We start from the raw sequence: 23,638 nt of genomic DNA on the forward strand, positions 1-23,638 counted from the left end.
GCACTGTGGTCTGAGAGACAGTTTGTTATAATTTCTCTTCTTTTACATTTGCTGAGGAGTGCTTTACTTCCAACTATGTGGTCAATTTTGGGATAAGTGCGATGTGATGCTGAGAAGAATGTATATTCTGTTGATTTGGGGTGGAGAGTTCTGTAGATGTCTATTAGGTCCACTAGGTGCAGAGCTGAGTTCAATTCCTGTATATCCTTGTTAACTTTCTATCTCGTTGTTCTGTCTAATGTTGACATTGGGGTGTTAAAGTCTCCCATTATTATTGTGTGGGAGTCTAAGTCTCTTTGTAAGTCTGTAAAGACTTGTTTTATGAATCTGGGTGCTCCTGTATTGGGTGCATATATATTTAGGATAGTTAGCTCTTCTTGTTGAATTGATTCCTTTACCATTATGTAATGGCCTTCTTTGTCTCTTTTGATCTTTGTTGGCTTAAAGTCTGTTTTATCAGAGACTAGGATTGCAACTCCCGCCTTTTTGTTTTCCATTTGCTTGGTAGATCTTCCTCCATCCCTTTATTTTGATCCTATGTATGTCTCTGCATGTGAGATGGGTCTCTGCATGTGAGAATACAGCACACTGATAGGTCTTGACTCTTTATCCAACTTGCCAGTCTGTGTCTTTTAATTGGACTATTTAGCCCTTTTCCATTTAAGGTTAATATTGTTCTGTGTGAATTTGATCCTGTATTATGATGTTAGCTGGTTATTTTGCTCGTTAGTTGGTGCAAGTTCTTCCTAACATTGATGGTCTTTACAATTTGGGATGTTTTTGCCATGGCTGGTACTGGTTGTTCCTTTCCATGTTTAGTGTTTCCTTCAGGATCTCTTGTAGGGCAGGCCTGGTGGTGACAAAATCTCTCAGCATTTGCTCGTCTGTAAAGGACTTTATTTCTCCTTCACTTATGAAGCTTAGTTTGGCTGGATATGAAATTCAGGGTTGAAAATTCTTTTCTTTAAAAATGTTGAATATTGGCCCCCACTGTCTTCTGGCTTGTAGAGTTTCTCCCAAGAGATCTGCTGTTAGTCTGATGGGTTTCCTTTTGTGGGTAACCCGACTTTTCTCTCTGACTGCCCTTAACATTTTTCCTTCATTTCAATTTTGGTGAATCTGACAATTATGTGTCTTGGAGTTGCTCTTCTCAAGGAGTACCTTTGTGGCATTCTCTGTCATTGCCAAGACAATCCTAAGTCAAAAGAACAAAGCTGGAGGCATAACACTACCTGACTTCAAACTATACTACAAGGCTACAGTAACCAAAACAGCATTGTACTGGTACCAAAACAGAGATATAGACCAGTGGAACAGAACAGAGCCCTCAGAAATAATACCACACATCTACAGCCATCTAATCTTTGACAAATCAGACAAAAACAAGAAATGGGGAAAGGATTCCCTATTTAATAAATGGTGCTGGGAAAACTGGCTAGCCACATTTAGAAAGCTGAAACTGGATCACTTCCTTACACCTTATACAAAAACTAATTCAAGATGGATTAAATATATAAATGTTATATCTGAAACCACAAAAACTCTAGAAGAAAACCTAGGCAATACCATTCAGGACACAGGCATGTTCAAGGACTTCATGCCTAAACACCAAAAGCAACGGCAACAAAAGCCAAAATTGACAAATGGGATCTAATTAAACTAAAGAGCTTCTGCACAGCAAAAGAAACTACCATCAGAGTGAACAGGCAACCTATAGAATGGGAGAAAACTTTTGCAATCTACTCATCTGACAAAGGGCTAATATCCAGAATCTACAAAGAACTCAAACAAATTTACAAGAAAAAAACAAGAAAGCAACCCCATCAAAAAGTGGGCAAAGGATATGAACAGACACTTCTCACAAGAAGACATTTATACAGCCAACAGACACATGAAAAACTGCTCATCATCATTGGCCGTCAGAAAAATGTAAATGATACCATCTCACACCGGTTAGAATGGCGATCATTAAAAAGTCAGGAAACAACAGGTGCTGGAGAGGATGTGGAGAAATAGGAACATTTTTACACTGTTGAGACTGTAAAGTAGTTCAACCATTGTGGAAGACAGTGTGGCGATTCCTCAAGGATCTAGAACTAGAAATACCATTTGACCCAGCCATCCCATTACTGGGTATATACCCAAAGAATTTTAAATCATGCTGCTGTAAAGAAACATGCACACGTATGTTTATTCGGTACTATTCACAATAGCAAAGGCTTGGAACCAACCCAAATGTCCATCAATGATAGACTGAATTAAGAAAATGTGGCACATATACACCATGGAATACTATGCAGCCATAAAAAAAGGATGAGTTCATATCCTTTGTAGGGACATAGATAAAAGGGGAAACCATCATTCTGAGCAAATTATTGCAAGGACAAAAAACCAAATACTGCATGTTCTGACTCATAGGTGGGAATTGAACAATGAGAACACTCGGACACAGGAAGGGGAACATCACACACCAGGGCCTGTTGTGGGATGGGGGGAGGGGGACGGATAGCATTGGGAGATATACCTAATGTAAATGAGTTAATGGGTGCAGCACACCAACACCACACATGTGTCCATATGTTATAAACCTGCACATTGTGCACATGTACCCTAGAACTTAAAGTACAATAAAAAAAAATCATGCATATAAAGAAAGAACAATTTGGAGAGTATAGTTTGTATTATCACCAAAAAATAAAAAATAAAAAAAATTTCTGAGCAAGCTACTTAGCCTGAGTTACTGCACATTGGTTTCACTCATCTTCAATGGGAAGATTAATATAAATGCATGATGTTCTGATCTCATTTGCAATGAGTCTCCATATGTTTATGCCATTAAACAACTTAAGATCTCCTGCTTTTCCATTGTAATTTCTGTTTTTTTTTTTTTTTTTTTTTTTTTTGAGGCGGAGTCTCGCTCTGTCGCCCTGGCTGGAGTGCAGTGGCCGGATCTCAGCTCACTGCAAGCTCCGCCTCCCGGGTTTACGCCATTCTCCTGCCTCAGCCTCCCGAGTAGCTGGGACTACAGGCGCCCGCCACCTCGCCCGGCTAGTTTTTGTATTTTTAGTAGAGACGGGGTTTCACCGTGTTAGCCAGGAGGGTTTCGATCTCCTGACCTCATGATCCGCCCGTCTCGGCCTCCCAAAGTGCTGGGATTACAGGCTTGAGCCACCGCGCCCGGCCATTTCTGTTTTTATAAGAGTTACACTTTTAAAATTACTGAAAGCATAATCTTTTAACAAATGTTTGATTTTAAGCTGTTTTTAATTTTAGCAGGCAAAAGTTTTGTTTTATCTTTTTCACAGTCAGATTACTATTTGAAGAAGAAATGCTGAAGAAAAATAATGAAGACAAACTAGAATCTTAACATAAAATAATGAGTGGGGTCCAAAATTTTCATTAACCCAACACACTCAGTGGCCTTGTTCAAGGTTGACAAAATGAGTATGGAAGCCTGACAGCTTATTGGCCTGGGTTTACAGGCAATTGGCTGGCAGATATGAATTATCCAAGTTCATCGTACCATTTGGTGGCAGTTGCCCACCCAGGTGAAATTGAAAGGAATGACTCTGGGTTCTGGGACTGGCTGGATCTTCCAGAAAGATGGTGGCAATTTCAAGAACACTGCAATTGTTCATTTTTAGGGAAATTGAGCAGAAGAATACTGAGGATGTGGGTGCCCATCGTCTGCCTCTACTTCCTGCCTAGTCCTCATACTGTCCCCTAGAATAACACAAGCTTTATCAGCAATCAGAATTGCTTTGAGAATGGGGCTGGCCTCAATCCCATTGCAGGTTACCTCAGCCAGAGGTTTATTTTACTTTAACACATTCAACAAAAAGGCATTAAAAAGTCATATGCAAATAAATATGTTTTTGATGACGGCACATATTGCCTCTATATCAGACTTTTAACAGCTTATTCTAATCTAGTCACTAATTGTTCCTGCTTTACCAAGCATTCACTGACAGAAATGTTCCTACCACATTTAGAAAAGAAATCAGATCTGCATTATGGAGTTAGCATCATTGTATTTCTCGTTTCATGCATGGTGGACCCCTTATAGAGCTATGTTTAATGTACTGCTAATTAAAAAGAAGGGTGGGGGGAAGTGTCAATGTTGTCTTATCTTTTGTTTTTGTTTGTGCAGCTCACCATGTTAAAACGGGAACTTGTGAGGTGGTGGCACTCCACAGATGCTGTAATAAGAACAAGATAGAAGAACGGTCACAAACGGTCAAGTGCTCCTGCTTCCCTGGGCAGGTGGCAGGCACCACGCGAGCTGCTCCATCATGTGTGGATGGTGCGACTTCTTCCATTCCTTATTGTGACAGCACAGCCAAGGATGGCTTAGAACTGGAACCTCACTATAACGTTCTCAATGGGGGATCAGTCCTGGGTGAACATACTACAAATCGCATAATAAGTTGAAACTGGAATATTTGGGTGGCATTTTGAAATCTAAAATCCTGTAGAAGAAGGTCTAAAATGCTGTGCAGTTCTGTCACAAAAGGCATTATAATGAGGTTCCATTAAATTTATGTGCATCTGATATTGATACCATGAAATGTTGATTTCTTGGTGGATGGTGGGAGGTTGAGTATGTGTAAATTAATTGGAAAAGGAAAGATGAAAATGGATGATTTAATATTATGGGTTCTTAAACCCATGGATGTTCTTACGAATTAAAAAAAATAGCACCATGTATATGAGTGAATATTTAGTTGTGGATAGAATTCACACAAAATATCAACTTTCATGATGATGCAATAACATATTAATTTTTTTCCTTGAGAGTTCACCGAATTATAGTAGAACATAAATCTTTATATGCTTTTATTTAATTGATGTTACCATAAATAGTAATTTGTTAAGTGCTCATATTACTATAATATATTGTTTGTGATGAGGTTATATTACAGAGTTAAAAAAAACATGATAACTGTGATAAACACCCTCCTGATAATCATCTTATTCATGGGAATATTATATTGATTATAAAGCGTTGACTCTAAACTGGTCACAGGTCCATTTTCTTATATGTTTATATAAATTGATGCATATACACATTTGCATAGTTTATTTTCACTATGTTAGCTTTCATGAAGTCTATTTTCACATGAAAAATCCTGTCATATTGTATTTATAGTTAACTATACTGCATTCTACACTTAAAATTTTGTTAAGTGGATAGATCTCATTAAGTGTTCTCATTACAATAACATAAAAAAATTTTAAATTATTTTAGTTAGAAAATCTTGAAAGGTTTTGTCTTTTTGAACAAAAAGAGAGGCATACCTCAAATACCAGTATTCCCACTGGTAGGAAAAATCAGTGGCTTTTGTTTCTCTTTAAAGATGCACAAGAGAAATAACAGTCTCAAGAAGAAAACGTTGAGTCAATGTTTTTTTCTCTCTTATAGCTTCAATAGTGGAACAGAAATGGTGGTGCCATATGCAGCCATGTCTAGAGGGAGAAGAATGTAAAGTTCTTCCAGATCGGAAAGGATGGAGCTGTTCCTCTGGGAATAAAGTCAAAACAACTAGGGTGAGTGGACAGGCAGCTTGGGAAAACAGAAGGTCTCTGAATTAATAGAGAACAGAGCGTGTGCAGTAACCAATTTAAGTGACAATTGTAGAATGGAAGAGTATAGCTTTGCAAAGTACGTTTTCCCTATTTTTTTCTTAGTTCATTTTCTTCATAAAACATTTTTATTTCACTCAGAACAACATCTTCCACAGATTACCATCAACTGTCATATTATCTGATCAATAAACACAGTCTGTTCCTTCATTTAAAAAATGAGGGTAATGTGAACCTCCTTTCCCTGCTGAGGATGCATGTAAATTCTGGGAGGATGACCCCAATCCTTTATTTTTCTAATGTATAGTAATCTAAATAAATTCTGAAAACATTATTTTATATATTACTTTTAATACAGTTTTTAACTGAGATTCTTTTAGTTTTATGAAAGTAATTATTTTGATCTCCCTGATTTCTGAATTGTTAAATAGTTTTCTAATGGTTAAGGTTTACAATTATTGCAATGGGCTACTAGGAAGAATTTCAGATTCTCAAGATCAATACAGAAAGTATATTCTTAAGACACTGATATATTTCAGCTTCGTAATTACTGACCTCTGGGTGATGGTAGAGAACTGAAAAATAGCTTTGTTCTTTGATTTCCTAATTCGCCACACGGGTATTCCAGACTGGCAAAATATACATTTGTTTCTTTATAGAATTAGTAAAGGAAGGTTTTGTTTTGTTTTGCGTTTAGGAAAAGCATACTAAAAATTCAAGTTAAATATTTGAAGAATAGAACAGAAAAATGGTATAAATTGATGTTTTATAAAAAGTAACATAAAAGTAGAGACTGGCTAATTTATAATACTATTTGATATAGCAGACTTTTAAACCTTGTCTGGACATATGGGCTTATTTTATAATCTCATCTAGATATGTAATTTAGTCTGCCAAATAATATATTTAATACATTGACTGATCAGACATACACAGAAGTGACTAAGTTTCAAATGGCATGAATAAAAACATATTTCATGAAATTATTTTTGACTCTAACCTGTTAGCTAAGTGTCACACCTTTCCAAAACCCATCGGATGCATGATCAATTAGTTAGGATAATTATATTATTCAGTGAGCTAGCACATGATATAATCCGTATTAATTTGTTAAAAACATTCTGGCAATGTAAATTTTCCTTATAAGCTATTTATAGCATGAAAATATTTTCCCTAGCACTATTAATTCCCAGTCCAAAAACAGGACTTAAGGAAATTCATTAACGTTTTGAGATTCTGAAACAAATTTTTAAAATTGTGAGCTCTTGACAACCAAATTCTTTGTTTTTATTACCTCAGTGAACAAGGGGAAGCTATTATTTATTGTATACTTAAAATATATGCCATACACTGAACAAAGTGCTTTACATGAATTAGCTCACTTAATCTTCCTAATAGCCCAGTGAAGAAGATAATATTATTATCTCATTTTACAGATGCATAAGGAAAACTTCCAAAGGTTGGGTAACTTCCCAAGGACATATAGCTAATTAATTAGAAAGCCAGGTTTCAAAATACATAGTTCCATCCCGAAACCCAATCTTTTAACCTGTGCTTTGTATTAATAATTTAACTTATTCTTAAGCAATAGTGGTAAAAGTATCCTATAATTGTTTTCTTATGAGGTCGACCTTTAAAAATATCTCTAACTTTCTGGATCATTGAAATGAAAAGGTCAAGACCATGCAGTCTAAATTCTCATAGAAAAAAAAATTTGGGGCCGGGCGCGGTGGCTCACGCCTGTAATCCCAGCACTTTGGGAGGCCGAGGCGGGTGGATCATGAGGTCAAGAGATCGAGACCATCCTGGCTAACACAGTGAAACCCCGTCTCTACTAAAAATGCAAAAAAAAAAAAAAAAAAAGAGCCGGGCGTCGCGGCAGGTGCCTGTAGTCCCAGCTACTTGGGAGGCTGAGGCAGGAGAATGGCGTGAACCCCGGAGGCAGAGCTTGCAGTGAGCCGAGATTGTGCCACTGCACTCCAGCCTGGGTGACTGAGCGAGACTCCTTCTCAAAAAAAAAAAAAAAAAAAAAAGAAAATAAAAAGAAAAAAAAAAATTGCAAGTGCTGTTTCACTCCCTTTTGGCCTGTTGACCATATTCTCAATGACTCAAATTTAAAATAGAGTGTCTGCTTCACAAATTCTTCCAAATGCAATGAAACAAGGTGGATGAGAGACTGAGAACTCATGAGTAGGGAAAATCACATCTACATCCTATAATTTTAGTTGTAAGATATTATCCTCTATATAGAAGATAGCACTTTCTTTTTTTCTTTCATCTCTTTTGCCCCAAAGAATAGCTGGTAATGGAGGACCTTATTTAAGACATTATAGAGGGTATTCATGCAATAGTAGGTGTTTAGATTTAGTTTCTTTTAAGATCCCCTCCATTTCTAAGAGTCTGTGACTCCAGTTTTGAAAAGAAAAATCATCCCATGTAAGAAGAGAGAGAAAGACTTGAAAGAAGAAGCTTCTTGAGTACAACCAAAGTAAATTCTTATCCTTTTTTTCCTTCACAAGAAAAATGTTACTTGTGAAAATGGAGCTACTTAGACATTTTCAACCAAAGGAACACCATGGCATTCCAAATAGAAAGGCAAAAATGTGCAATTAAGTTTGGCCCACAAAACAATTTGGGCAAATTTCCCTGATGCTGCAAATGAAGCAAAAAATTTTCAAGGTCGTCAGGCTATTACTGCTTGGCCATCTCCACTGAAATAGTGCAAAAAGTGGAGGAGATAAGAAAAATTCTTAAAATAGCTCTAGGCATATGTTAATTTGCCCACAGTGGAAGTCTTGGATAGAGGAAATGTTGAATAGAGGCAGATAGCAGAAGTGTTTCCACCATGCATAAATAGCACTATTTTTGAAAACAAATTTGAGTCATTATTTTAATCATTGATATTACTGTCCATATGCCTGTTTTCAATAATGTGGTTGTGATCACCATGAGCCAAAAAGCCATTGAACTCCTGATTTGGCAGGTCCCAGCTACAATTGGAAAGGCCAGAAGTTATGTAGGAATAGGTTACAAAGTAACTCAAGAGCTGTCTTAGCCAAAAGCTATTTGCTTTGCTTATGCAAGATATGTTGGTCTTATGGGATCATCACTGCAAGCAAAATGGCTTGAGAAATAATTAAAATTTGCAATAATGTATATTCTCCCTTATAATGGCCCATAGCCAATCTGGAGTGCTTGGGTAAGCCTGTTAAATAAATAGCAGTCAGCCAGAAACAGTAATAAGGCTTGCATGGCCACAGCAAAGATGAGTGGCACCTTCCCCAATTGACTACAAATCGGGGTTTGAGTGATTTTTCCACTTAAGACTAATTTTGAGCCTACATTTTACTTACTACAAATGTGAATTACAGTCTTCTTCTGTTTTTGTATTGGACTCTGGAAGCTTTTTGGTTCTGACCCATGTCCTATTGGTGCTAAAAGGGGGAAAAGGTAAAGAATAGGGAGTCGTTTTTGGAACTTGAGTGTTTTGTTGCATACCTGTTCTTCACATACCCAAGCATTTAATTTGGAAAAAGTGGAAGATGCAACAATTGTTTCCCAAACCCCATCTCTCATTCTAAAGGTGGAAAACTTATGACTTTCTGTGACATCTGTAACCATCTCTTTTATTACTTTTAAGATCTCCTAAGTCAAACAGAAGGAAAGGAAAAGTCATACAAGCCTTTTGATTTCAAACTCACTTTCAAATATAAATAATAAAGAACTTTTCAAGGGGTCATTAATAAAATAATCATCTTTCCAGTGTGAAAGAGTGCATAAGTATATGCTAATTACACAACACAAAAGTAACAGGGGGGAAAGGTGCTGTAGAAGAGCTTGTAAAATATAAGAAAAGAAAATCTTTAATATGGTTGAAATCATCAGAAAAACACAGACTGTGATTCTTTGTTTGTGTGTGTGGGTGTTTTGATATTCTTTCTTTGTGGAAAATCTAAAGGAAATAATATTCTGTTTTTAGGATTTACAGTCCTTGCCTAATGGTATGGACACCAAGCTACAAAATACAGTGGTCACTGGAGTTTTTAATGTTGAGTCTTACCTAAGGATCAGGTTAGCGAAACTTGGTCTCTTACCTAACTTCATATTATATAAAACTTTACATTGTTTTTAGAAAGATCGCCTTTATGAATCAGATATCCCAGGTCTATTGACTTTTCTTATACTTAAGAAGAAATTTTCTGGCTAATTTTTAACTAATTGAAATCTTTCACATTATGCACTTATTTAAAGTGGCTTAAGCAGATAAGATCTCTGTAATTTTTTAATGTTTCTTCAAATATAAATTGATTTTAAATGTATGCATTATGATATTATTTTATTGTATAATGCAATGAAAATCAAAATATATTGAGAATTTTCTATGCTGCACAGTCTATACTAATAGTACTCATATTACAGTAAAACAACAAAAGCAAATATAGAAGCATTTGCTTAGCTCTTACTGTGTTCTGGACACTCTGCTGAGTACGTTGCAGGTATTATCTTACTCAATTTAGCCAACCATAGTAGACATTAAAGAGAATGTAGAGATGCATGGCTTGATTCCAGCCCACAAGGAGTATGCCATTGAATGGAGGAATGAGTAGTGTACAGTTGCATTATTCTCTTCTTTTTTCTCCTTTTTTTTGAGACAGAGTCTTACTCTGTTGCTCAGGCTGGAGTGCAGTGGCACAGTCTTAGTTCACTGCAACCTCCGCCTCTTGGGTTCAAGCGATTCTCATGCCTTAGCCTCCCAAGTAGCTAGAATTACTGGCATCCCCACTGCACCCAGTTTTTTTGTTTGTTTGTTTGGTTTTGGTTTTGTTTTTTTTTTTTTGTTTTTTGTTTTTTTTTGTATTTTTAGTAGCGACGGGGTTTTGCTATGCTGGTCAGGCTGGTCTCTAACTCCTGGCCTCAAGTGATCTGCCCACTTCGGACCCCCAAAGTGCTGAGATTACAGGTGTGAGCCACCACACCCAGCCACATTATTCTTTCCTTTACCTGTATGCAGTCTATTGCCAACAAACATTGGAATAAATGGTAAATATAAGTTAAGAGTAATATTGTAACAATAATAGAATAACATAAGAATGAGGATGTTGTACTAGATTCAATTTCAAGTTTCTCTAACCAAGGTTTATTCTTGGGTTCCATGTGACAAGAAAATTTCTAACTTCCTTTCCAGGTACATTTAAATGACAGTAATAACTGAAAATCTCAGAAGATAGATAAGTATTAGGCTTTTAATCCTTTCACTGTAAGGGAGGAAAAGAAGTAGCATCTTGTGATGCTTTCCTGATTAAAGCATCTGGTTGTACTCTTCCATATGCTACTGGATTTCATACCAAAGCTCAGTGACTCTGCTCTGCTGGTGGATCTAAACAGTGTCCAGGGGCGCTAGTTCAGACCCATGGAAAATGATGTACACAACAAGAGGAAAAAAGTTCATTTCCTTACCTTAAGGTGATGCAATTTGTGTAAATTCTTCAATCGTAATGCTCTCTCTTGCCTTGCAAATTTAAGTACAGGTTTAGAATAGTGTGGTTCTTTCTTGATCAGCTCTTTCATAACAGACACACCCCCATTCATTTGTCTTCATCTCACTTGCAATCAGGCCCTAAATTACTTTCTGGTCCACAACACAGACTGTAATGACCTTTAGGGTTTTTCTAATTATTTTAATGGACCTCACAGTAAGAAATACATCTTACATAGTGATCTACCACACACACAACATGCATACACACACTCATACATGCTACATTAAAATTAAAGTTGCATTTTAATATTTTGATTTTATTTTCTTCCCTCCCTCCCTCCCTGCCTTCCTCTTTTCCTTCCTTCCCATGATCTCAACTTCATAAATTGCTTTTATCACCTGCTTATGTGTTGCCACCTGTAGATTGAAAAACACTGCTTTAGGAAGTGGTATTTGACTGTTTCCTGTGGTCTAATTCACAGAACTGATAGCCGCTGCTAACTTGAAGAGAAACAAACTACTGAATGAAGAGCTTTCAAAACAACTTACCTTTCACATTTTAATTTTAAATATTTTTATGCAACATTTTTGGTCTAAAAATTTCAAAAGACTTTGTGAGATACAGATTTTGTGGGAAAGAATATGTATGCTATATTCAAAAAGTCTTTATTGCCTCCTATTGTCAGATTCTATTCTAAATTCTTGTCAGAGCACTGAAAACAAAACAAAACAAACTGGATGAGAATCGCTGCCTTCATCAGGCCTGTATTCTAATAGGGCATATTCATTTTTTTATTGCTGCCATAGAAAATCACCACAAATTTAGTGACTTAATACAATATCCAGTAATTATCTTTAGGTCAGATGTCTGGGCACGGTGTAGCTCAGGTGGATCTCTGCACTGGGTTTCACAAGACTGAAATTAAGGAATGTGTTTCACCTTTTCACAGCAAGGTTTTGTTTCTTTCCCGAGGCTTTGGGGAGAATCCACTTCCAAGCTCATTCAGGTTATTGTTAGAATTCGTTTCTTTGCAAATGTAGGACTGAGGTGACTGTTTCCTTGTGTATTAGTTCATTCTCACACTGCTATGAAGAAATACCAGAGACTGGGTAATTTATAAAGGAGGAGGTTTAATTGACTCACAGTTCCACATTGCTGGGGAGGCCTCAGGAAACTTACAATCATGGCACAAGGCAAAGGAAAAGCAGGTACCTTCTTCACAGGGCGGCAAGACGGAGTGAGTGCAAGCAAGGAAAATGCCAGATGCCTGTTCAACCATCAGATCTCATGAGACTCACTCACTATCATGAGAACAGCATGGGGGAAACTACCCTCATGATCCAATTACCTTGATCTGGCCCCACCCTTGACAAGTGGGGATTATGGGGATTACAATTCAAGGTGAGATTTTGGGTGGGGACACAACTAAACCACATTTCCAAGGTAGCCATCATCAGGAGGCTCTCTGGCCTTCTTCAGGATGCCTGTCATTCTAATCATATTTCCTCCTTCACCTCAAACCAGCAATAGCATGTTGAGTCTGTCTCATGCTCTGAAGCTCTTTGACTTCCCCTTCCCCCATCTGTTGCCTTTCTTCCTCTTCCACTGCATTTCTCTGGTGGGCTCTTTTGGCTTTCTCTGCCTTTTGGGGTCTCAGATGATTACATTGGGTCCACCTAGATAGTTCAGTGTAATCTCCCTCCTTTAACATCAGCTGATTAGCAACCATAATTACATCTGCAGAATCTCCTTATAGCAGTGTTTAGATTAGTGTTTGTTTGAATAATCAAGGGATGAATATCTCGGGAGTATATATTTGGAATTCTGCATACCACATGGGAGGATACCAAAAAAACCCCAAAATAAGTAAATATATAGTATGTTGGATGTTGATAGATGTCATGGGAACAAAATTAAGCAGGGGAGGGAAGTGGGGAGTGTTGCTGAGCAAGGGAGTTTGCATAGTTGATTGAAGTCTTCGGAGGTGAGGGGATGAGCTAATGACTAAATGGAGGACAAGCTATCCAGGCAGAGGGAAGAAGTAAAAGTACCTGAGATGAGAGCTTTGCTGGGCAAATCATATTAAAGGGGTAGAAATGATGCTTGTGGCTGGAGTGGAGTGAACTAGGGCAACTGGTAGAATTACAGTTAGAAAGGCAACATGAGTAATATCACAACTGACTTAAACTTTTTGTCCTAAACAAATAGAATGAGGGATTTGCCATTATGTGAGATGGAGAGAACTGTGGGAAGAGCATGTTTTATGTTTTACATTAATATCCACTAAATTTAGGTCATTTAACTTAATGAAAAACTAAATATGGTATAACACTTTAAATTTGATATTTCTTAAGAAGAGTAGGTAGACTTTTTTTTCTATAGTAATGAGAAATTCAGAAACAGAATAAGTGATATTTATATTAAATAATCTTTAAACTCTCAAATGATATGGAGATGTGAAAACACTTAAGGAAGCATGTAATCACTATAATAATGTTAAGTTTTAAAGAAATTTGGACAGAAATGGATTAATATATTAAGGTAATCTTTTTCTTTAATTAGATATTCAGTTCAAGGTAGATAGGACACTAAACTAGGTGTCCATGAAGTAGCATTAGTAAAAGTAACATTTTTAGGCTAGGTGCAGTGACTCATGCCTGTCTTTACAGCACTTTGGGAAGATTGCTTGAGGCCAGGAGTTAAAGACCAACATGGGCGACATAGTGAGACCCAGTCTGTATAAAAAAATAATTAGGCAGATGTGGTGGCATTCACCTGTACCCCCAGCTACTTGGAGGGCTGAGGCAGGAGAACTGCTTAAGCCCAGGAGGTTGAAGCTGCAGTAAGCCATGATTGTGCCACTGAACTCTAGCCTAGATAATAGAATGAGACTGTCTCAAAAAAAAAAGTAATATTTTAAACCTGATATTTTAAATTTAAGAGCTGATCACTTAATTAAATATAATTTAATAGGGTCAAGAGTGTCTACCTTGGTATTTGTTTAAAGAGTTATTGAAAAATAATGTAAAAAATATATCATCAGGCTCTATTTCCAAAACTTGGCCTGTATTTTTGTAATTAAAATGAGAAATGGGGGATATATGAGGGCTTTTAAGTTCTTCTAAGATGTAGATGCTTCTGCAATATTTGAGCCAGGTGTTTATCTGTAGATGTTACTCTGAATATTGTGCTTATAATCTTACAGTTAATTGTGAAAGTTCACACATTGTAATAGGACCAGTTTGAACACCATAGAATTTCATTTGCGACTGCAAGGGACATCGTTAGGTGACTGCTTCTGTTTTGTGAACTAAGTGGCGAGAGCAATATTTCTGTCTCTTACCTGAGGGCTGATAAATGAAATTCTGTCAGGACTTTATATCTAATGTTTAAGACCTTGATATTTGTTTAAAGGTAAGCATTCCTGGGGGAGGCAACACTTTTACCTGGTTTTGGTTGCTATAATGCCTTAATAAAAGAAAAATGGCACCTCATAGGACTTGGGGAATAGAAAGGTATCTTCAAGGAGCCATACTTAGTGGTGCTTTTTCATCTATTGTTAGTGTCAAACCTCCTATTAAAAAATATGGATAATCTTTCCTATGTACATTCTCCCATGGTTCTTTCCCTCCTCTGTCCATCACACGTTTTCTGTGGAATTTAAGTCTCTTAATCAATGACTTCAGATCCAATTTTGTTTTCTTACTCTGGAGAGTGGAGTGAAGATGCAGCTGAGAAATAACACGTAATTTTCCCACAAATGCAGGATTTCTAGCTCCCTGCCAGGCTGTTCAGGCGTGTCGATTCACCTGTGAGTAGTGGAGAGTTGTTTGTGAAGTGCACCTAATATAAAGGCTGGCATTGAGCTTTACTTTAGAGTGATCAAACCTCATCTGGATGTGCTCAAGAAAGTCCCGGATACCAGCTTTTAATGGGGTAGAAGAAAAGAGGCAAATGTAAAGGATTTTGTGGAGATTTACCTCAGGGAATTAAAGCACTAGGAGCAATATGCTTTAAACCGTTTGATGATATAGCATGTGAAAGAAAAAATGTAGATTTGTTCTGTGTGACTACAAGGAATACAACTAAGGTTATAGTAATAACTTTCTATGTGTCAACTCTAGATGACATTGAATGGGCTGCCTTAAGAAACAGGAAGTTCCTTATTTTAGGATGGCATATATTTGTGACTTTTAAGGGATGAAGAGAAATTCGCAGAGTTGTCTAGATCAATCTACCAAAACAAAAAACAGCCTAGATGAAGGCATGACGGAGTAGAAGATCATGTCTTACTCATGGAATTGAAACCATTTCATGGGGTAACAACGTGTGTGAGGGGAAGTATGTAATGAGGAATCCCTGTGAGGGGAATCATGGCAGACTGAGTTTGTATCATGATGGGCTTTTAAATACCATGTTAAAAGATTTGGATTTTATTCTCTGTGCATTGGTAAATCATTGAAGTACCTTAAGTAGGAGAGGAGAAGGGTCTGATTTATACTTCAAAATGTCTATCTGGCTGCAATGGGTCAATAGAGTTGAGGGAGGTATGAGGTAATGGGCCTGAAGTAAGATAGGGAGGTGATGGTAGTGTGGGTGCAGAGGGCAGGGAGGTGATGAGGCTTGGTAATTAATTGAACATGAAAAATGAATGAAAGGAAAAATTACAGACCCATATGTTTCTTACATATTTCTGGCTTGACATATTTTTGTAATAATACTTGCTAAGGAGACTATGAGGTGGAGATATCTGTAGGATAATTTTGATATATAGGCCTTGAGGTCAAGAGAGAAATCTGGAAATTATTATTCCCTAGGTGGTATTGAAATAATTAATCAAGAAAGCTCTCTCAAAAGAAATGCATCGAAAAAGAAGAGCATCAAAGACATTTTAACAACTAATGTGGAAGAAAGTACCTGTAAGGAACAAGAAGTGTGGAAAGAGATATAGACAGAAAACCAAGAAAGACCAGAGTCTGGGAGAATGCAGAAGTAGAGTTCCGGGGATCCAGGGCTTTCAACTGATACAAGGATATGGAACCTATAGACAGGTTATGTGGCTTTAAGTCTCTTTCTGAATATGGGATTTGCAAGAAATACTGAGTTCTTGTCCATTAGATGAACATTACTTGTTTTATTATAATCCTAAAACTTGCCTGCTAGTTGGATGATGTCATTGGTAACACATTGTAAACACTGCAGAATATACATCCATTTAAAACAGAATGCACTGTTCAAAGTACTTTAAAAATAAGAACAAATATGGGCCGGACACAGTGGCTCATGCCTGTAATCTCAGCACTTTGGGAGGCAGAAGCAGATGGATCTCTTGAGGCCAGATGTTCGAGACCAGCCGGGCCAACACGGTGCAACCCAATCTCTACTAAAAATACAAAAATTAGCCAGGTGTGGTGGCACACACATGCAGTCCCAGCCTCGGGAGGCTGAGACATGAGAATTGCTTGAACCCGGAAGGTGGAGGCTGCAGTGAGCTGAGATTGCACCACAGCACTCCAACCTGGGTGACAGAGTGAGACTGTCTAAAAGAGTAAATATGAATCTCCTTGGCAGAATTAACAAATGTGTTTAAAGGAAGCTTGCCCATTCATTCATTCACTCTGTGAAGATAAATTGAATGTATACTATGTGGGTATGTGCCAGACGTGCTAGATTTTGGGGATTCAGTTTTTTTAAAAATTATGACTCTTTGCTGTCCAAGAGTTCACAAATTCACAGTCAATTGGATAGAAAGTCAGTAAATCATTGTCATGTACAGAAGTGGTAGGACAGAAGTTTGTGTAAGTGCCATGAAAGCATATTGGCAGTTTAATATTGCATGGCCCATAACTCTTCTAACACTCAAGAATACCAGATTGTGATCCTATTCAAGGGCAATTTACCTATAATTTGTCTCCTTAGTATATAGCAACTAAACACGATCTGGCAGAATCTAAATATTGTATTCCATGATGTCAAGATTGAACTGAGTTTTTTTTCCTGCCTTTATATCTATCTGTATGGTACTATCATAATAGAACAAAAATCCAATGAAATGCTTTCTCAACTAGACTGTCTTCATATACATATATATGTGTGTGTGTGTAAATATATATACACACACACACACATGCGAGAGAGATGGAGGCACATACACATACACACAAACACACACACACACACACACACCACACACACACACAGAGCAGAGAGAGAGGAGAGATGGGGAAGGGAGATAATTTGCATATAAAAAATTGGGGCTACAGTAATAACTCTAATTAAATTGAAAATAATTTAAGATTCCCACGAGCAAATAAGAATATTGGAACCTTATACCACTGTACATATTTTTAATGTTTTAAGCTTATACAACACTTTAAAATTTTTGAAGTAATGTATATTAGTTATAGCAAAATCAGCCATTCAGTTGAAATGTGATCTAAGATATAAAACTCAAATTGCCAAATTAAAACCAAAAAAATACATATAGCTTATACTAAGCCATAGAATTCCATTTATTATAATGTTTAATATTGAACTTATTTAACATGAGTTATTTAGCTGTTAAATATATGCTTTGCTCTCATGTTTCAGTATTATGGCATTTTTTTTTTCCTGTTAAGTAGCAATGTTGGCTTCCCGTGATTTATGGTAGGATTAGCCTAAAGTCAATAAAGGATTCTTTTGTTGAGATTCTGCTTACCATTGGCTATTTCACCTTATCTTTTATTGCTTATTCTCTTCTGGTGACAAACTTTTTTTTTTTGCATCTAAAATATTTGCTTATTTGTATAAATTTAAGGGCTACAATTGAGTTTTATTACATGGGTATTTTGAATAATGAAGTCTGGGCTTTTAATGTAACCATTTTCTGAATAATGTACATTGTACCTATTAAGCCACTTTTCATCTTTCACTCCCCTCCCACCTTCCCATCCTTCTGAGTCTCCAGTATGTATTTTTAAATTTGTTTTAGACTTGTTTTTTTAGACTTTAAGTTCTGGGATACATGTGCAGAATGTGCAGGTTTGTACACAAGTATACGTGTGCCATGGTGGTTTGCTGTACACATTAACTCATCATCTACATTAGGTATTTCTCCTAATGCTCTCCCACCCTTTGCCCCCCAACCCTGACAGGCCCTGGTGTGTGGTATTCCCCCCAAACCCCTGTGTCCATGTGTTCTCATTGTTCAACTCCCACTTATGAGTGAGAACATGCGGTGTTTTTGTTTTCTGTTCCTGTGTTTGCTGAGAATGATGGGACAAACATATTTTACATTTCCATTACGTTTTCTATTCTCTTCTTGGTCCTGTTAAAAGAAAACTGGTGAGGCAGGGAGAAGGATGATAGAGAGAGAGAGAGAGAGAGAGAGAGAGGAGAGAGAGAGAGAGAGAGAGAGAGAGAGAGAGAAACTGGGTAATATCAGGTAGTATAAATTTATTTTCAAAGAATGCTTACAAATTGAATGCAATCTCTGCTTTGTAACTTTAAAATACTCTATATTTGAAAAGGCTGAGTAATTGTGAGGAGAGTTGATTTGGTCAGGCTGTTTCTAGGATTCATGTACTGAGATGCATTTATTCTATCTCGAAAGAAATCAAATTGAATATTCTCAGACACATTGGCTGACAGTCAGGATAATCTAAACAAGTATCATAATTAGAAATCTCAACCTCCAACTTCAATTACAACATATGATTGATTTGTGAGATTACTGAAGGCAAATGTCTGGCTAGACAGTCCAACTATTGTTTGAGATTAAATTTCACAAATGAAATCAACTTGTTGAGAGCACTCCTGCATATATAATATAGTTGTGAACCATCTGCCTCCAGATTATAGCTTTGAGGATTTCTTAGATGGGTTTTAAGTGAATTCCCTTATGAGTAAAGTTTATGATAAAAGCTGTTAATGGTAAATTTAAAATAATTCACGTTGTACCTAGGTGATGGTCTAAGGAGATCCTATTCAGTAAAACTGTTTCACATCACTATGTGATACTGAAGGCAAAGATGAATATTCATAACATGAAGCAAAATTGTTTATATAAGTTGACTAAAAATGTCTATAGATCATAATAGAATTATTTTCAGTAGTACTGGTGATGTCTCACTAAGGTTTAGCCTTTCTGAGGTTACTGAAATTAGTGACAGCTGGAGACATTGTCAAGGTGTATCAGGTAGTTTTTGATTCTCCATTTCACCCACCATGACCATTTGAGGTAACTGTGCTATGTTAAGTCTACCCAACTTGTCAAGGCCTTATAAACCGAATATCATCCTCCCATTTCTTATGCACTGTTGTTTTCTCAGTCTAGTCCTTACAGATGTGCAACAAATCTGTCTCATAACTGGTGCTTAGGTAATATGCTTGGCTCTTCCAGAGCACTGCTGGTAAAATTTGCTAAGAGGCAGCTGGGATATTAGTGCTGCTGTGCCAGCTACCTCTTCATAGGTTTTCCAGGAGAAATGGTCACAGCAAGAGAGTGTCTTTTTCAAACTCCACTAGAAAGAAGTTCAAGAATTATTGTAGTTGTTGCTCAGTCATCATATGATTTTGTTTATTCACCTGGAATGAAGTATTCAGGAAGTCAGAAAGCCAAGTATGATGGTTAATGTTATGTTTCAACTTGGCTGGGCCACAGTGTACAGATATTTGATCAAACATTATTCTGTATGTTTCTGTGAGGCCATTTCTGGATGAGATATATGTTTAAGTAGGCATACTTTGAGTGAAGCAGAATACTCTCAATAATGTGTATGGGCCTCAATTATTCAAGGCCCGGGAAGAACAAAGGGATGGCCTCCCTTGAACAAGAGGGAATTCTCCAGCAGACCTCTTTTGGATGATAACTGTAACTCCTTCCTGAATCTTCAGGCTGCTGGCCTCCTCCCAGCACATTTTGGACTCACTAAGCCTCCACTATTGCATGAGCAAATTTCTTACCATGAATCAGTCCCCTCTCTCTCATTTTTCTCTCTCTCTCTCTTTCTCTCACACACACAATACATTATATATGTGTATTATATATATTATATATGTGTGTGTGCATATATGTAGTGCACATATATAGTCTCTCTCTATGTGTGTGTGTGTGTGTGTGCGTGCATATGACTATATATATTTATCCAGTCACAGGCTTTATGCTGAATGAAAATGCCCAGATTACATATTTTCTTGACTTCTGTATAATGAAAGTTTTTTAAAAGACATCTTTTAGTGTAGTATCTTAGTCTGTTTGTGCTGCTGTAACAAAACACCACAAAGTGGATAATTTATAAAGAACAGAAATTTATTTCTCTCAGTTCTAGAGTATGGGAAGTCAAAGGTCATGGTGATGGCAGGTTATTGTCTGGTGAGGGCTGCTGTCTACTTCCACCATGGTCCCTTTGGAGAGGAGGAACACTGTGTCATCACATGGCAGAAGGTGGAAGGGCAAGAGAGCAATATGTGGTGTGAAGCCTCTTTATAAGGTACTTAATCCTGTTTATGTGGGAGGAGCCCTCATGACCTGATCGTTCCTTAAAGGCCCCATCTCTTAATGCTATCACATTGGCAGCACCTGAATTTTAGAGGGGACACATCTAAACCATAGCAAGCAGTTTTAGGTTAAAAGCAAAACAGATAGTACGTAATAATTTCTCATATGACCCCTACCTCCACACATGCACAATCTCTCTGTTATCAACACTCCCACTAGAGTAGTTCATTTGTTACAAAATTGACCATTATTATCATCCAAAGTCAATAGTTTACATTAGGGTTCACTCTTGGTTTTGTACATTCCATGGATTTCGACAAATGTATATGTCTAACAAATGTATACATGTAAATATAACGTACATTCTATGGGTTTAGACAAATGTATATGTCTACAAATGTATATATGTTAATATATATAACATGTACATTCTATGGGTTTAGACAAATATATATGTCTACAAATGTATATATGTTAATATATATAACATGTATCCACTATGATAGTATCATACAGACTATTTTCACTGCCCTAAAAATCATCTGTGCTCTGCTTCTTTCTCTCTCCCTTCTAACCCCTGGCAACCACTGATCTTTTTACTTCTCTATAGTTTTGCCTTTTTCGATATTATATAGTTGCAATCATGCTGTGTGTAGCCTTTTCAGATTGAGCTTTTTCCCCTTGTATTTACATCTCCTCTGTATCTTTTCATGGCTTGATAGCTCACATATTTTTTAGCTTGAATAATATTCTATCACCAGGAAATACCACAGTTTATCCATTCATTTACTGAAATTACATGTTGGTGGCTTCCACATTTTGACAATTATGAATAAAAATCCATATACAGATTATTGTGAAGACATACATTTTCAATTCCTTTGCATACATGCCAAGGAGCATGATTGCTGAATGTATGGCAAGAATATGTTTAACTTTTTAGAAACTGCCAAACTGCCTTCCAGAGGGACTGTACCATTTCGCATTCCCACCAGCAATAAATGAGAGTTCCTGTTGCTCCACGTCCTTGCCAGCATTAGTATTAGTATTCTGGGCTCTGGCCATTCTAATAGATGGGTACAGTGGAAGTTTTGATATATTTTTGGACCTACCTCTTCAGGCTACACATCTCTTATTGTATCTATGAGATACCAAATTAGTTTGGGAAGGGCAGTCTTTGAGAAGATATGTAAGACAAGCAGGTCATTTAAAAAATTGCCATCCTAAATTATCTAAGCCTAAAGGAATGCATATTTATGAGGAAAAAATTGTTACTACACCAAAGGAAAAATCTCATTTTTCTCATATCACATAACAGAGCTAAGAATTGTAGTTATAAAGGCATTCTGAAGCTCCATGCCTAGCTATTTGCCTAATGTGTAAGCAAAGAAGTCTTATTCCTTGAGAGGGGAGAAATATTCTATGTCGATTTACAAGGACTCTTGCATGAAAAAAACAGTCCTTCTAAATTACTCCAGAATGGCTCCAAGAATTCTATTGGCTTTGCTTTACTCATTCACAATGGATACAGTGCCAGGAGCTACTATCATCTATCGATATATCTATCTGTGTATCTGTGTGTGTGTGTGTGTGTATCTATCCCTCCATCCATCCATCTACCTCAGTGAGAAATGGCTAGTATGATCTGCTGAGAATGCCTTCAAAGATGGCATAATGATTAAGAACCCAGTCTCTGGAATCGTATTACTTGAGTTCATATCCCAACTGCAATGTATTAGCTGGTGGTCTTGGGAAAGTTACTTTACATCAGTACTCCTCAGTTTCCACATCTGGGAGATGATGACAATAATATGTCTGCCACATAGATTTCTCACATGGATTAAATTAGTTAATATATGTAACACACTTAAAACAGTTTCTGGCCAAGTATAAGTGCTATATGTGCTTGTTAAGCAAAACACATAAATCAAGCAAGTTGTTAATGGGCTAATAAAATGGGCCACTTTTCTCATAACTGAAATATTAACATTATTATTCCACAGCAGTCAGTCTTGTTAAAGAAACACTAGTGTGGAAATAACTCAAAACTTCCTTTACTATCTCTATTCATACTTAAACTAGGGCTTTGATGAGAAAGCGCAAATTCACTGGAGGTTGGTCTGTCTCTTTTAGAATAGCCACAACATATCATCCTAGAAAGAAACCATAGAACTGTATTAAATGGATTTCAGTGCTTGAAAACAGTGTCCACCTGGCCTCAGACATGGGGCTATTCCAGTTATTTACCATAGGTGGGACAGGTGGGGACTGTTGGACTACACAATTGTAAAGGTGCTCTTCCCAGGATATGCTGCAAGAGCAGAAATGTTTTTCCTTATTTATAGTCATCAGACATTGGGTTTTCAGCAACATCTCTTGTGGACTTATCAGGGCTACCAAGTGAAGGAGGCACTTCTTTTTCTGACAATCACAATTATTGACATTTATTCAACTAGTATTTCTATGTCCACTGGTATAATTCAAAGATAGCCTCATACGCATGTACAAATCTTTTATGGTTAAAAATGCTTTGCTAACTGGAGAGGGAGGAGTGTTAGTCTGGATCTGTGAGCTAGGTTTTTGTGGGTGTTTTTTTTTATTCATTTTCATTTTAAGTTTTTGTAGTTGTTTGCCTGTAGCAATTTTAGATGAGATTAGCCTGGAGTGGTTGTTGCAGCGGGAAAGGCTTGTTTATTGAATGCTGAGTCACCCTTGCCATTTTGCTATTACTGATGTAACATTAATGTTCTTAACTAAATCACAAAACACCAAGTAGAAACTGATGCAGAAAGTGTTTATAGATATTCAGCAATTAGCAGAGACCAATAATTCCTATTAATGGAATAACCAATAAAACCTAAGTGATTTTTGAAACTCAGTACATTTTAACCAAAATATGTTGAAATATGTAAGTTTTTGCTCTTAGGAGATGTTATGTACATAGTATACATTCTTTATAATTTATCCTGACTCCAGTATAATCTCAAAAATACAGCAAGTTTTGTTCCGTTCTTTCTATAGAAAATGCATAGCTTTGTGAAGGATAATCATAGTATCAAAGAGCTAGAAATACATTCATGCTTACTGCCTTATT

General features: G+C 36.9%; 1 protein-coding gene across 2 annotated transcripts in view; it reads left to right on the forward strand.

Annotated features, from left to right (window-relative positions):
- Nucleotides 1-23,638, forward strand: part of TAFA2 (TAFA chemokine like family member 2) — a 518,317-nt gene that overhangs the window by 466,927 nt on the left and 27,752 nt on the right. For both annotated transcript variants that reach the window (XM_033221437.1, XM_033221438.1), the window contains exons 3-4: nt 4,151-4,303; nt 5,423-5,547. In XM_033221437.1, coding sequence (XP_033077328.1) covers nt 4,151-4,303; nt 5,423-5,547 — 278 coding nt within the window. The remainder of the gene's footprint in view (nt 1-4,150; nt 4,304-5,422; nt 5,548-23,638) is intronic.

Source organism: Trachypithecus francoisi, unplaced genomic scaffold (genome assembly GCF_009764315.1).
Source record: "Trachypithecus francoisi isolate TF-2019V2 unplaced genomic scaffold, Tfra_2.0 Lachesis_group11, whole genome shotgun sequence".
In the NCBI taxonomy this organism is placed as follows: Eukaryota; Metazoa; Chordata; class Mammalia; order Primates; family Cercopithecidae; genus Trachypithecus; species Trachypithecus francoisi.